Source organism: Aegilops tauschii, chromosome 3 (genome assembly GCF_002575655.3).
Source record: "Aegilops tauschii subsp. strangulata cultivar AL8/78 chromosome 3, Aet v6.0, whole genome shotgun sequence".
In the NCBI taxonomy this organism is placed as follows: Eukaryota; Viridiplantae; Streptophyta; class Magnoliopsida; order Poales; family Poaceae; genus Aegilops; species Aegilops tauschii.
In genome coordinates this window covers 593,901,704-593,917,452 of record NC_053037.3, presented here as the reverse complement: position 1 = coordinate 593,917,452, position 15,749 = coordinate 593,901,704, and the positions used below count along the sequence as shown (strand labels likewise).

At 45.3% G+C, this 15,749-nt stretch overlaps 1 protein-coding gene across 1 annotated transcript; it reads left to right on the top strand.

The window, feature by feature from the left end:
* Window positions 1-6,454: 6,454 nt before the first annotated feature.
* Window positions 6,455-9,571, top strand: LOC109735722 (BTB/POZ domain and ankyrin repeat-containing protein NPR5). Its single transcript, XM_020294924.4, has 2 exons — window positions 6,455-7,346; window positions 8,363-9,571. The coding sequence occupies exons 1-2, from the start codon at window positions 6,795-6,797 to the stop codon at window positions 9,353-9,355; spliced, it is 1,545 nt and encodes a 514-aa protein (XP_020150513.1). The 5' UTR covers window positions 6,455-6,794; the 3' UTR covers window positions 9,356-9,571.
* Window positions 9,572-15,749: the final 6,178 nt, after the last annotated feature.

Below are 15,749 nucleotides of genomic sequence, written 5' to 3'. Positions count from 1 at the left end.
GCAGGTCGGGACAGCAGGCCTCCGAAACCGCACCTTTTGAGTCCTGTACAGGAGAAGGGTGATAAGGTTTTTGGGGAGCGCTCAGCGCGACTACTGACTTCTTCGTCACGGACGCCCCGGACTCCGACGACTACTTCCCCGACGATGACTTCTTCCCCGACGTCGACAACCTCCTCGACGACATGGCTGGCGAGGACACCGACCCCAAGACCGGTGCATCTGCTCCCTTCCGTACGTTCTCATACTCTTTCTGTTAGAGGTTCTGTCACAACTTCTTGCTCTAGTGTCTGTTCTAGATGTGATCGGTTCTAGTTCACATATACAGATGCTATTCACCTTCTCTCTGTCGAATTACATTACTTGTTTTATCTCTGCTATATTAGTCATGCTTTATCTAGTATTTCTGTCAATAAAATCATTCGGTAAATTGCTCATATTTCCAACATAATCCACCTAGGTCATATCGTCGTAGTGCTTAGGCGAAGCCCTGCGCCGGTAGCTTCATCATCACCGTCATCACGCCGTCGTGCTGACGAAGCTCTCCCTCAACACTCTGTTGGATCGTGAGTTCGTGGGACGTCACCGAGCCGAACGTGTGCAGATCTCGGAGGTGTCGTACTTTCGGTACTAAGATCGGTCGATCGTGAAGACGTACGACTACATCAACCGCGTTTCATAACCCTTCCGCTTACAGTCTACGAGGGTACGTGGACAACACTCTTCCCTCTCGTTGCTATGCATCTCCATGATCTTGCGTGTGCGTAGGAAATTTTTTGAAATTACTATGTTCCCCAACACTGATCTGGTCGGGTTTGTGCCAAAAAGCAGTCGGAGAATCTGAATACAGTAGAGGACGTTAGGGTCTCATGCCGCCATCCCTCCATGGCTAGATCCCCTCAAGCCGAACCACACCGGAGACTCATTACAGGAGGCGACAGGCAAGTGGTAGCCAGAGATCTGCGGCCAGCTGTCTGTATCTCTCTTGGACGCTACCAGCCACGAGGGAGGACGCAAGTGAGGAAATATGCCCTAGAGGCAATAATAAAGTTGTTATTTCATATTTCCTTATTCATGATAAATGTTTATTATTCATGCTAGAATTGTATTGATCGAAAACCTAAATACATGTGTGAATACATAGACAACCACTGTGTCCCTAGTGAGCCTCTACTTGACTAGCTCGTTGATCAAAGATGGTTAAGGTTTCCTAACAATGGACATGAGTTGTCATTTGATAACGGCATCACATCATTAGGAGAATGATGTGATGGACAAGACCCATCCGTTAGCTTAGCATATTGATCGTTCTGTTTTATTGCTATTGCTTTCTTCATGTCAAATACATATTCCTTCGACTATGAGATTATGCAACTCCCGGATACCGGAGGAATACCTTGTGTGCTATCAAACGTCACAACGTAACTGGGTGATTATAAAGATGCTCTACAGGTATCTCCGAAGGTGTTTGTTGAGTGGGCATAGATCGAGATTAGGATTTGTCAATCCAAGTATCGGAGAGGTATCTCTGGGCCCTCTCGGTAATGCACATCATAAGAAGCCTTGAAAGCAAAGTGACTAATGCGTTAGTTGCGAGATGATGTATTACAGAACGAGTAAAGAGACTTGTCGGTAACGAGATTGAACTAGGTATGAAGATACCGACGATCGAATCTCGGGCAAGTAACATACCGATAGACAAAGGGAATAACGTATGTTGTCATAATGGTTCGACCGATACAGATCTTTATAGAATATTTAGGAGCCAATATGAGCATCCAGGTTCCGCTATTGGTTATTGACCGGAGAAGTGTCTCGGTCATGTCTACATAGTTCTCGAACCCGTAGGGTCCGCACGCTTAACGTTCGATGACGATATTGTATTATATGAGTTATGTGATTTGGTGACCGAATGTTGTTCGGAGTCCCGGACGAGATCACGGACATGACGAGGAGTCTCGAAATGGTCGAGAGGTAAAGATTTATATATAGGACGATAGTATTCGGACACCGGAAGTACCGGAGGGGTTACCGGAACCCCTGGGGAGAATATATGGGCCATGTGAGGGGAGCACACCATCCCACAAGGGGTGGCGCCCCCCCCTATGGCAGGAGGCCAAATATAGGAGAAGGAGAAGAGGGGGTTCGCCCCCCCCCCCCCCCTTCCTTCTCTTCTTCCCTCTTCCCTTTTTCCTTCCGGCAAATATGGTAGGGGGGCGAATTGGGGAAGACCCCAAGTAGGATTCGGCCTACTTGGGGCGCACCTTGGCTTACCCCTCCCCCTCCCACCTATATATATGTGGAGAGGGGGCACCTAGAACACACAACATCAATTGTTAGCCGTGTGCGGCGCCCCCTCCACCGTTTACTCCCACGGTCATATGTTCGTAGTGCTTAGGCGAAGCCCTGCGCGGATCACTTCACCATCACCGTCACCACGCCGTCGTGCTGACGAAACTCATCTATTACCTCGACACCTTGCTGAATCAAGAAGGCGAGGGACGTCACCGAGCTGAACGTGTGCAGAACTCGGAGGTGTCGTACGTTCGGTACTCGATCGGTGGAGCGCGAAGAAAGTTCGACTACATCAACCGCGTTGTGAAACGCTTCCGCTTACGGTCTACGAGGGTACGTAGACACACTCTCCCCCTCGTTGCTATGCATCTCCATGGATAGATCATTGCGTGTGCGTAGACATATTTTTTGTTTTTCTATGCAACGTTTCCCAACAGCGGGAATTGATCACCTTCCAGGAACTTCCATGACGCGAGACGAGATAGGAGATGGTCCGCCGCCGCCATTGATCGCCTGGGGATTCGCCCAACAGGTCTGACCGACGACGGCGAGGAGGCGACGGCGTAAGGGGGCGCTTGTGGCGGCAGGGATGCCTGGCCGCACAAGACGCCCTAGCAGGGCGAAGCACTCTCGGGTCCACTTGCAAGCTAAAATGACACCCAAGTAATACATCCTACCTATGGGAAGCTGTCAGTTTCAAAGAAAAGACCAATAAAGCTCTGTCCTTTCTGATCTAAATTATATACCCACTTGATATTTGATAATGGAGATCTTTGTACGACACACTATCATAAGATTGTTAGTGCTTATTCAATTAACAGATTACAAGAAGTACTTCCACAAGAATCATTTGGCAGTGAAGTCACGCCAAGAGATAACAATGTAAATATTTTACCAAGATCCCAAAAGACATCCAAAGAATGTTTTTTTTTCTTTCCAACAAGCAAGAAGCTACAATATAATTATTCATTCACCAAAAGCTGATCATAGCAAACGTTGTTTGTTCCACCCACACTTCTGTTCGTACTGATGAATTGGCGTATCATGATTCAGTTTGTTTACTCAGTTTTGGGGGCAATCATTGGCTTGTGAGGTTGATGCATGAGTGCCCAAAGCATATGTCCACGAGTGCTTAACTATTTAATTAATTGGCAACTAACCATAGCCCGGAGCAAGCTATCAAAGCTCATCCACAAGTTAATTTCCGAAGCCATATAATATGCATATTAGTATCAATGTACTTTTCACCATGCATGCATGTGACCTTTTCCTAACATGCTCCCGTTTTGCCCGTAAAGTAACTAGACCAGGCACTACATAGCAACAAAAGAATATTACTCTGTAAAGCTGCAGGCGTGATTATCCATAAGAGCTTAAGTTATCCAATCACATAGAAAGTATGCACAGGATATAAAAATGGAAAAGAAAGAACTACGAAGTCAACTAGGTAACACAAAGAATAATTTGGAACTAATGAACACAATTATAAAACACAAAAGTAATTAACAAAGATCTGTTCCTATAGTACTTTATTCACTCCCTAATCATCACTTAATAATGGCCTCCTATCATTTGGCCTGTTAACAAAACATGATAGGAATCTTATGATCAAGGTTAGTCAACAGAAGGAATGATCATGGATAGCTGTATACGTATATACAAACAAACGTATACGTGCACACGCATCTCCAACGGATGCGTGCTCTCTTCTTTCACGTCATTTACCTGCTGGAAGGTGCAGCATCTCTGGCCTATACGTTAGTACGTTACCCGCAGGCTCTTTTGCGGTCTTCCATTCTTTTCTACTTTCGGAAGGTGGGACGCAATTATCACCAAATCAATTTTGGCAGCGTGTCACTGCGTTTGTCATATTCTTTTGACACCTATATGTTCTGACTTGAACCACATCTCTAATTTACTACGATTGTATTGATTTAATAGCTGCAAAATGTGTTGATACACTGAAATTGTGATGTATCACCTACTACTACTGATTTGTTGACCACCGGAGAAAGGAAATGATACACAATTTTTTTTCCTGATGAGCTAACAATCGGTGATAATTGCTCAGTGGAGCTAGGGTTATGATACACGTTCAAGCTGGCTTGGAAGTTGGAAAGACGAGGAGGTTTTTTTTTTTTGAGACAATCTCGCGAAGCTTTTATTCGAACCACCATAATGTTTATAGGGATGAAATGAATACCATCGGGTTGGCCCAACCAAACATGGCAGCCCGGCCCGACGACCAAAGCCCAGAAGCCCAACATCCGGGCCATAGATGGGATTAGCTCTTCCGCCCGAAGCCCAGCCCGAAAATACCCGATGAGGTTAAAATAATTATTTTAATTGAAAATAAGTAGAGTGATGTATTTAAATACCCTGAAAACTATTATATTGACTAGAAAAGTGCATTGTCCACATGGTTTGGGGTGGGCACGGCTCGGGCTTGGCATTTTCACTTCGCGCTTTGTCAAGCCCGGTCAAAAACCCATCCTGACCTTGGGTATGATCAGGTTTAGGCTATCTCATGTCCATGTGTGGCATAACAATAAGCTAGTTTGGAACGAAAGGTGAGGATAAATGGTGCGCTGTGTAAATTTAATGGATGTAAAATGTTGATATTGTTATAGGGTCGTATCACCTACTACTATCTTGGTAACAACTGGAAAAATGATATCATCAGCAAATATTCCTTTCTATGATATAAAATTGTCGGACCAATTGCTCAAGAGAGTTAGGGTTATCATGGAGACGACGGTTGTCCACATGTGGCATAACGATAAGCTAGGTTAATTAGGCCTAGGGGTCGGGTAAGGGAGGAACTCTGAATTAATATAGAGAGCATCTATGTCCCCCACAACTAAGAATAAACTAACTCTTATTAACTTTACAAAATTGTTATTACAAAACAAAAATCAGTTACCGTGTTTAAATATATATTTTCATCTAGGTAGTAGAAAATATACAACATTATCTCAATCGACAAAGAATTAACTAATTCTCATCTGATTTTTACCAATGTGCTCGTACAGATTAAAAATATATATACATGTAATGTAATAATTCAAAAAAATGCAAAATCTTGCAGGGATCTCAAAGTTAAATTGATGGAGTAATTAGAATTAGCAACTTTGACAAATTCAATAGCTATAAAATATGTCTTTCTAAAAACTCTGCACTCACATCCCTTAAATTTTTTCAATTGTAGAAATGGAAGTTGCCATGGCTCTATGAAGGGTATAATTTGGAATTTACAATATTAGCATACCATGGGATGGTGTAACACGACATTGTAGCCATGCATTCTTCTTTTAATTTATGCCCCTCCATTCCTTTATGTAAGATGTATTATTTTCAGCACGGTGACCAAGGCACATAATTGTAGACGAGTTAGGACGAAATTACCCTTGACAAATTTGTCGGTTAGTGACAAGTAAATCAGTTAGTCCAAAAAAGTAAGAGATACATGCAATCGTAAAAAAAAAAAAGATACATGCAATCGACATAGAGATACTTTCTTCTTTTGCTACAAAAAAAGATACAGACAATCGGGAGAGGGATACTTTCCCTTTTCTGGAGAGCTAACAAGGAAATTATGCGGAATTAGAAGAAATGCATCTTACATTCTGAAATTTTATTAAAAAACAAATACACCTTATATAAAGGAATGAGGAAGTATAAAGGAAGACATGCATTGTCTTTAATTTTGCTCTGCTCTCCTACAAGGCAAGCAGACACTTCAATCACACATGATTTATGACTTGCATCAGTCAAAGCATGGCACACTTAATTTTCCCCACCCCACCCCAATTGGAGGGAGGGCTCACCCTCTCTCTGTCCAAATTATTCCGGGCCCCTGAAGTGTGGACACATACATGCTCTGTTTGGCATATATGTAAGGTTAATTTCCACCCTCCCATTTTAATCCCACCAATTATTCATGCATGTCCCCAGCCAGCCACCCGTATTGCCCTCCCTCCTACCTAGCTCCCCCAACACAGGCCCAAAAAAAATCTCAAGCCCCCATATAACCTTTAGAGAGAGAGGGAGAGAGAGACAGGAAGAGAGAGAATGGGTGTGTGCTAGAGAGAGAGAGAGGCACCAGCACGAGCGCCCTTCAAAAAATACTGCATAAATAAAGGGGGCAATAACTGGGGAGAAAGGGAGAGAGAGAGAGAGACAGAAGTGAAGAGGGGAGAGAAGAAGAAGTGGTCACTGCAGACAGAAGAGAAGATCAAAAGAGATCGGGCGATGCAGCACAAGATTGGAGGGCAACAACAAGCGCAGCAGCAGCAGCAGCAGCAGCAGCCGGCAGCAGGAGCAGAAGAGCAAAGCAGCCAGCAGCGCCAACGGCTTCTTCCCCCACTCCTCTTCTTCAAGCTCCAGCCGCAGCTCTCGATCTGATTCATCGAGCTTCTTCTTCCTCCTCTCCCTCTCCGAATTGACTGATAGAGGAGGAGGAGGAGGATTAGCAAGAAGCAGGTGCGGCGCGGCGGGCGGCCATGGATGATACCCTCAAGTCGCTGTCCATGGACTACCTCAACCTGCTCATCAACGGCCAGGCCTTCAGCGACGTGACCTTCAGCGTGGAGGGCCGCCTGGTGCACGCGCACCGCTGCATCCTCGCCGCGCGCAGCCTCTTCTTCCGCAAGTTCTTCTGCGGCGCCGCCGCGGACCAGGCCGCCGCCGCAGCCGCCGCCGGCTCCCCGGGCGCGGTGCTCATGGACCACCTCAGCCCGCGCTCCCCCTCCGGCGCATCCGCCTCCTCCCCGCGCGGCGCCGGAGGCTCCGGGTCCGGCTCGGCCTCCGCAGCGGCGATGGCGCCCGGCGCCGTGATACCGGTCAACTCGGTGAGCTACGAGGTGTTCCTGCTGCTGCTCCAGTTCCTGTACAGCGGGCAGGTGTCGCTGGTGCCGCAGAAGGGGGAGCCGAGGCCCGGGTGCGGCGAGCGCGGCTGCTGGCACACCCACTGCGCCGCCGCCGTCGACCTGGCCCTCGACACGCTCGCCGTCGCCCGCTCCTTCGGCGTCGAGGAGCTCGCCGTCCTCACCCAGGTAATTACTTACTCTTCCTAGCTAATTAATCCCCAATTCCCAATTCTCGCTCTTCGCCCCTCTTTCCCCATGAACCAAAAAATCAAGAAACTTCTAATCTCTCTCTCTCCTGGGGCTGGGGATCGACCGATTGTGGGGATCAAGATGGGTTGGTTATGTTGGGATCGGCGAGCATTCTGATCTCTGCGGCAGCATTGATTTGATCTCTGTCCGTACCTTTTTAAATGAAGTTACTCGAGTGTGGTAGCAGTATCGTCGACGTCTTCGTCGTCGTCGCCGTCGACCCGTCGTGTCGTCTGCAGGCTGCGCACGCACGCGTGCGTCCGTATATGCATATGCATACGTACGTGCGCGCTTTCTTCCTCCTCCTGCCGCTCTTTCCTGCTCTCTCTTTATCCGTCCATCCATCCGTCTTTCCGTCACCCATCCATCCACCCCCCTTGCTTTCAGCTCTCCTTGCTAGCTAGGGTTCGTTAATGGTAAATTTCTCCTTTCCTTTTCGTCACTGTTCCTCCTTCTCAAGCCACCATGGCCGCCACTGTTGCGGCACGAGCAGCACACCACGGCTGCAAGTAGCGGGCGATTCGGCAGCACTCGGAAAGGCACACACTTTCTTGCTTTGTTTTTGCTCCTGATTTGCGATTTTGCGCTAGGGTTTTCTTTGTGAGCCGGTTAATTTCCCTTTTTCCAAAACTTTTTTCGCCAATCCCTTTAATCCTGTCTCCAATCAGCGCCATGATGCTGCTATACATACATACTGTTGCACCCTTCTGTTCCTCCTCCTTATATTTTATGCACAGGGACAATCCACTATGCACACACATCTCATATATGGGTAGAGATCTTTTCCTTTATATCGTCTCCTCTTGCTTATATTACCGCCGCTCTCTCGGTCTCTCGCTCCATGCCATACCTGTGAGCTGTGTGTGAGCTTTTGCAACTTGTGAGTGTACATATGATGGATGTGGAAAAAGTATTGAGCTTTTTGCGACGGTGATGGCTTTGTGGTTTTGCAGAAGCAGCTGGCGGGCATGGTGGAGAAGGCGTCCATCGAGGACGTGATGAAGGTGCTCATGGCGTCGCGCAAGCAGGACCTGCACCAGCTCTGGAACACCTGCTCCCACCTCGTCGCCAAGTCCGGCCTCCCGCCGGAGGTGCTCGCCAAGCACCTCCCCCTCGACGTCGTCGCCAAGATCGACGACCTGCGCCTCAAGTCCTCCATGTCCCGCCGCTCCCCCTTCCTCGCCCACCACCAGCAGCACCAGCAGCACCACCACCAGGGCTCCGTCATCGAGGCCTCCGCGGCCGAGCTCGACGACCACAACAAGATCCGCCGGATGCGCCGCGCGCTCGACTCCTCCGACGTCGAGCTCGTCAAGCTCATGGTCATGGGGGAGGGGCTCAACCTCGACGAGGCACTCGCGCTGCACTACGCCGTCGAGAACTGTAGCCGGGAAGTGGTCAAGGCGTTGCTGGAGCTGGGCGCCGCTGACGTCAACCACCCGGCTGGGCCCGCCGGGAAGACGCCGCTGCACGTCGCGGCCGAGATGGTCTGCCCGGACATGGTGGCCGTGCTCCTCGACCACCACGCCGACCCCAACGTGCGCACCGTCGACGGGGTCACGCCGCTCGACATCCTCCGTACGCTCACCTCCGACTTCCTCTTCAAGGGCGCCGTGCCGGGGCTCACCCACATCGAGCCCAACAAGCTCCGCCTGTGCCTCGAGCTCGTGCAATCGGCGGCCATGGTCATGTCCAGGGAGGACGCGGCCGGCAATGCGCCGGTGCCCATGTACAGCGACCACCACCCGGGCGCTGGCGGCGGTGGCGTGTACAGCGGCACCGGTGGCGCGAGCACGAGCATGAACCTGAGCTTGGACAACAGGATGGTGTACCTCAACCTAGGGATGGACGTGATGAACCACGGCGACGGCGGGGGCGACGACGGCGGGAGCAGATCAGGGCAAGGAGGTCCCTCTTCGTTGTTCTCCCCTCATGGCTTCCCATGAGACATGGCTGCTCTACTATCTCCTTGTAAGGCTTAGAACTAATTAATCATATGCTCTATTTTATATCCACATTATCACAGGAGATCAGTCGATGAGAATGCATGATCAGATCAGATCAGATGATCCTTTTGGGCTGTTAATTAAGTAGCGTCTTTTGTAGAGAGATCATGCATGCATGGATGTTGAATTTCAATAGTTAATTTCCTGGTGAGTTGATATGTGTTCGTTAGGGTCTACATTAATTTTCTTTTTTCCTTAATTGGTGACGTGTTCTTCTGAGAATTTTGAGAGGTGATGTTTTAAAAAAATTGAAAAATGTTTCTGTTTTGTGCATGTGTGTTGGTGTTGGTGGGTCATGTTCTTTGATGCACTGAAACATGGACAAGAAAGGTCGATTGGTACTTGATTTCATATCATGTCTTACTACTTTTTTCTGCTCAAATGATCCTTTTGAAATCACACAAGGTCGATTCGGCTATACTATTATTTACTATATTGTCTTCCTATATGCGCTAGTACTCCCGCTGTACACAAATGTAAGACGTTTTGGTAAATTGTCAATCTTACATTTGTGAACAGAGGGAGTATTACTTATCGTGTATAATATCTTAGTGTACGTACTCCATATTTAGCGCCATTGCAGGACTGGTTTTTATTTTTCCTTACTGGAATTTGTTTGGCCAAAATTCGTATTTTCGGCCAATTAACTTATAAAACTTATTTTACTTATAGCAAAGTGCATTTAATAGAGGTCATCATGTATATGTACTACTTACCTACATACTTTTTGCTATCTCAACCGATAGCAGTACTGTTCTTGAAAAAAGAAAAACATGTAGTGATAATTTTCTCTTTGGGAGTTATTTGAGGCTGAGAAAATTTTGAGATTATTTGGGCGCAATGAGAGGGAGAGGGAGGGGCACACAAGCATGTGGGGGTTGGCATGAAGAGGGGAGACAACGGGAATCTAACTTGAGCTTATGAATGATGGAAGCGATCGATGCTGGTCAATGCTTTAACCCCACAACCCCTCCCATTTTGTTCTTATTGCAAATTCGGCCGGCCTCCATGTTTCTACAACCTATGCAAATGGGCAGAGGGGGGAAAAGGGAGATGAGTGCAAAAAGGAAAATCACCCTTCATTTTTACCTCTCCTTTTTCTCCACTTCTTTTGTTGACCTTGGTGTTGGTTTCCTCAGAGGTGTGGGTTCCCCTCCTTTTCTCTCTCTACAAATTTACCTTGCCTTTTATCTATTGGTGTCTCTTGGCTGGGTGTTGGATACTGGGGTGAGAGAGAGAGAGAGAGAGAGAGAGAGATTGTGTACAAGTATCTAGCTTTGAAACAATGGCAAATCTTGAGTCTTAACTATAAGCCGGAGGCCATATCCTAGTGAGGGGAAGGGCTGTCCCCCCTCCTCTCACACACCAATCTTTCTCTCTCTCATGGATCTATAGTGCATGACTATTGCATGGTATTGATTGTCTCTCTTTCTCTCTCTAGTGCATGCAACGCTTTCCATGCAACAATGGCCTATCTATCTGTCTTTATGGCCCAATAGTGCTTGGGCTGGCCTCACGCACTGCCCCATCCCACGCACAAAATAGTTGTAGTGGGGCTTGCATTGGGCACACAGCGAGGCTGTGGACAAATGTATCCCTTGTCTTGCATGAGTGCAACATTGTGTAATGTCACTGTGTGGCCTCACGCATAAAGTCACCACCTATACATGTGTAGATCAGTAATGTTGTGGTGCTGCTGCATCAACATGGATCTCCCCCTATGATGGTTCCTTGCATGTATGATGGCCCTGCTGCTGATCTATTCTTTCCTGGCCTCGCAACCATTCACTTTCCATTTGTGTGTCTCTTTTAGCGTCTTCGTGCAAAGCCTACATATGTATGTACACGGCCACTGTTCTGGCCTCTGATTTGCTGCTGTAGCGAGCCAGCAGCCAGGTTAATTAATTTGACTGCGTGCATGCGTTTGACTAGATCCATGCATACCCCATTCCCTTCGAGAGAAAAAAAAAATAGCAAGATCAATATGTTCAGGTGCAAGCATGTGCATTGTATATATGTATATATGTGTGAGTATATTCTTTTGCGTATGTGTCTGAATGTCTGATAAGACGACAGCTAGAGAGGTAATAAGACACAGGGTGATTTGTTCTCTTCTTTCTGTGAGTACAAATATTTATTATATAAGCCTAGGTCTTCCCTGCGGTCTCCCAGCTCCTAGCTAGCGACAATATATTATCATAGCTAACGTACAGCTAGCCTATGCAGGCACACAATTGACAGGAATGTTTTTGAATATATACTGGTTTCGAGAAGGCACTACATATTTATATGACATGATTTGATCTGCATGCATGTATGCGCTGTGGCTTTAAACTGATACTATAATGAAATGTTGTCCCCTAAAGATACAAATGCATGTGACCAGCACCTCAATAATGGCCATATTGTTTTTATTATTTTGCTAGGAAATAATGGCAATAACGATTCATGTCACTATATTCAGCTTATATATTTAGTATTGATGTACCTTTTAAATAAAGGTTATGTTGTTTTGGATATATAGTTAGGACAATATGATTAACGCTACACTTGTGTTGTGATGCATTTTATACCAATGTTTTTTACGTCCAACAAAGGACTCACTTCATCCATGTATGCAAAAGGCCTTGAAAGGATTTATTTATAATGCTAATCAAGCTTGAAACGGTTTGGTTTTATAAACATGATCACAACATAAAGGGCGTGAACAGAGACAAGACAAGGCTGAGAGAGAGAGAGAATTTTGATGGAAAATGGTGTTTGCTAGCTGGCTTAGTTGCTAGTGGACAGACATCTTGCATAATTGGAATCATGCATTTAGGTTAGTTGAAGCATAATTTTGTATTTTATATCTGTGATCTTATGTGTAGGTTAGCTGATATCATCCAGTCATATGCTCGCATAGCCCCCCCCCCCCCCCCCCCCTCCCCCCATGTTTGTAATGCGTATTACTCCGTCTGACTCCCAAAAGAGGGCATGCATGTTGTCCGTGTATACCAATGTCATTCCAAGCACACCTATCATATAAGTGTTCACCCACTCAATTCGGCTTGTAATTGCTCCAAATGACCATGAGCCTCGTTTTTGGAGAAAAGAGAAAAATAGTTTAGGGCCTTATTTTTTTATAACAGAGAAAGTACCACACTAGCTTTACTAGCAAGAATGTATTAATTTGCTCTCATGGGGCACGTTCTCCCTCGATTTCACTAAAGAGTGATGTTTTGGACATGATACGGGTTTAAAAACAGAAATTATTACTGTGGTCTGCATATAACCACCAAACTTACTAATACTTTTTTAGGATAAAAAAATAGTAATAGTTGTTGGTACAATGTACGCATATGTTTTTCAAGTTCCCAATCCATATATTTGCAAAAATAATCTTGGTAAAAAGAATTTCAAAACTCCCGAATGTATTTCTATGAAATGTAGGGAGCACTTTGCATTTCTATCCATCATGAACCAAGGATATCCATATATGTTGATCTTCCAATATATAATTGTTAACTGGTATAACACATTTTTTGGCATTTGCTCTTAAATGTGGCACCTATTTACTAATAAGTGCAACCAGTATGTGCGCATACAAAGGTTATTCACCTTAATTTAATTCTCTTTAAAGAAACGATAATATTCCATCTTCAGATATCATATAAGTCTATGTAGGGGAGTGGGAGGGGGGTGGGGTGTGCATATACTTATGTCGCAAAGAACATTAACCCATACTGCTTGAGTTGCATCCTAAGATCTGTTGTCCTATCACTACTATAGAACCATCCTCCAAAGACTCATACCTAAACCCCTCCACTGTGGATTTTGCACCTGCCAATGACTATACATCGACGGAGAAAAAGAAACAACTAACAAGTAGCCTCGTTATCGGTATCTGCCTTGCATGCCCCCACAAACTCATTTTAGCATGTTCCGAGCATTGACACACCCGCCTGGTGAGGGCGAGCTCAAGGACAATGACATGGTCAATTAGGTTGTGGAGGAGGAATGTGTGCAGGACTATGTCAGTAAGAAGGTAGAGAAGAATGTCGAAGGTAGGTGGGGAGAAGGGGAAGTGATCAAATTTGATCAAGGGAGGGGTCATAGTGGGAGAAGGCGAAGGGGTGGGAGTGGCATTGATGAAAGGTGGGAGGGGGTGGCGACATCGACAACAGACTAGAAAGCAGGAGGGGAAGAGAGGACATATTCACTTCTTTACGAATTACAGTGTCATGCCAGTTCAAACGAGGAAAAAAAACTAGGGGAGCTCCCTCCATTTTGACAAAAAGAGAGAGGGGAACAAGTAGTTTATAGGATTTTTTTTAGTGTCCAATTAAGCTCTTCCATTGCGAGATGAAGTCCTTATTGGCCTAATTTGTCTCGGCCTTTTTTTTCTAGAGGAAAGGCTGTGTTGTTGTTACCATGGCTTGGTTTCCATGCTAATATGGGCATCAGTATCACTGAAAAGCTAAATCTCGCTGATTGTGGGATGGAAGTCGCGCTCGGCTCTAGCGCACCCGCTATAGGTCAGTCTAATAACTTGCGGTTATCGAACCTTCCAGGGAATGGTTTTAGGAACATTTCGTCGGTTTTACTAAGCTTTTGGACCGTTTTCTTTTTCATTTTCTTGTTTACTTTTTTCTATTGGATTTTGTTGTCTTTTCTTTTTTTCCTATTGGTTCTTCTTCTTTTCCATTCTTTTTTATTTTATGTTCTTCTTCATTTTCCCTATTTTCTCAAATATATGTCACCTTTTTTTAAAACACGTTGAACATTTTTTAAACCATTCTGCACATTTTTCAAATGGGCATTGAATTTATTTGAAATGCAAGGTCAACAGCATTAAACACACACTGGGCATTTTTCATAAATCGCATGATTTTTTTAAATGTCCAAAAAATATTTAAATCTTACAAATATTTTCTAAAATACACTTTGATCATTCTTTAAACACATGTTGAAACTTTTCAACAATGCATGTACTTTTAGAAAAACATGCCAACATTTTGAAGTGTTATGAACATTTGTTTTAAATGTCATGAGCATTTTTTAGTTGTACAAATAATTTTTTCATAATTACGCAAATAAATTTTCACATTATTCAAACTTAGTTTTTAAATATCATAAACATATTTAAAAATTCGTGAGTATTCTATAAATGTGATGAATATTTTGTTGAATGATATGAACATTTTTGATAAATTACTCAAAAAACAAATATGTTATGAGAATAAAAAATGTTGATTGAACTTTTTAAAAATTAACTAAAGCCTATTTTATAACATATACAATATAATATTTTAAGATTTAAAGAAAACTCAAATAAAAAAGAAAAATTGAATGGTGCAAAGGAACGACACAAGCAAACAAACTAAACCACCAGCTCCCTAATGGGCCAGCCTCCTTGAGGCAAGACAAGCTTTTGTTTCACTAAAAGCGAGACTTAGTCATGGGACCTCGTATATGACGCATTTTGCGTCATACAGGAGCTAGACGCACGGGGCGATGCACGAATGGGCTGGCCCAACATGTTTCCTATTGCCCGACACAAAAAAAGCTGAACAACAAGAGAGTGTGCCAGGTTTTTATCCCACGACCTCACACACCGTTGCAGTGGTGGCGCTAGGGTCTTTCTTGGACTTCCATGGAATACCAAAAATTTGCCCTAAAAATGACTACATATGTTATACGACTTGAAGCCCACGAACTCAAGTCCAAAACGTCATAGCAGGCTAGCAACCCATATCCAAAACTAGCAACGGAAGCCACACACCAAACCTGACGTCTTGGTGCGGCGTGCGGGAACCTCATCTCCCATTCTCCCTCTCCCGATTACGAAATCCCAAATCTAGTTTAGGGCATCTTCAAGGCGGACCCTTAAACCTCCACTATATGTCCGGACCACAGTGTCCGGACCAGTTTTATCAACGAGAATTTGCATATGTCCGCTTAGCTGTCCGGAAGTACGGATTCCGGTATCTAAGAAATAAACGTGGGGGACTTTGCCGGAGTCCAGACATGCACTTGACCAATCACATGCATGGTCCCCGTCTTCCCTCTCTCTTCCCAACTGCACATGCAAGGTCCCCTCTCCCCTCTCTCCTCCCAACCGGACACAAAACCACAAATATCCCACCACATGCATGATCACCACCTACTTTTTCTCCTCCCAACCGGATACTTTATGATTAACATTGGATGGCTCATTCCGGCATCCTGTCCGCGAACCACGTCCTGAGATAAAAGCAGACATGTACCGGAGATATTTGCGGGTCAAGCCCAGATGACCTTACTGCTTATGGCGGCGGCGGTGGCAAGCCATTCCAAGTCCGACGGGCAATGG

Excerpts from the sequence above, each read along its gene's own strand:
- LOC109735722 (XM_020294924.4), top strand. The coding sequence starts at position 6,795 with ATGGATGATACCCTCAAGTCGCTGTCCATGGACTACCTCAACCTGCTC. Across the intron at positions 7,347-8,362 it reads AGCTCGCCGTCCTCACCCAG|AAGCAGCTGGCGGGCATGGT; the intron begins GTAATTACTTAC and ends GTGGTTTTGCAG.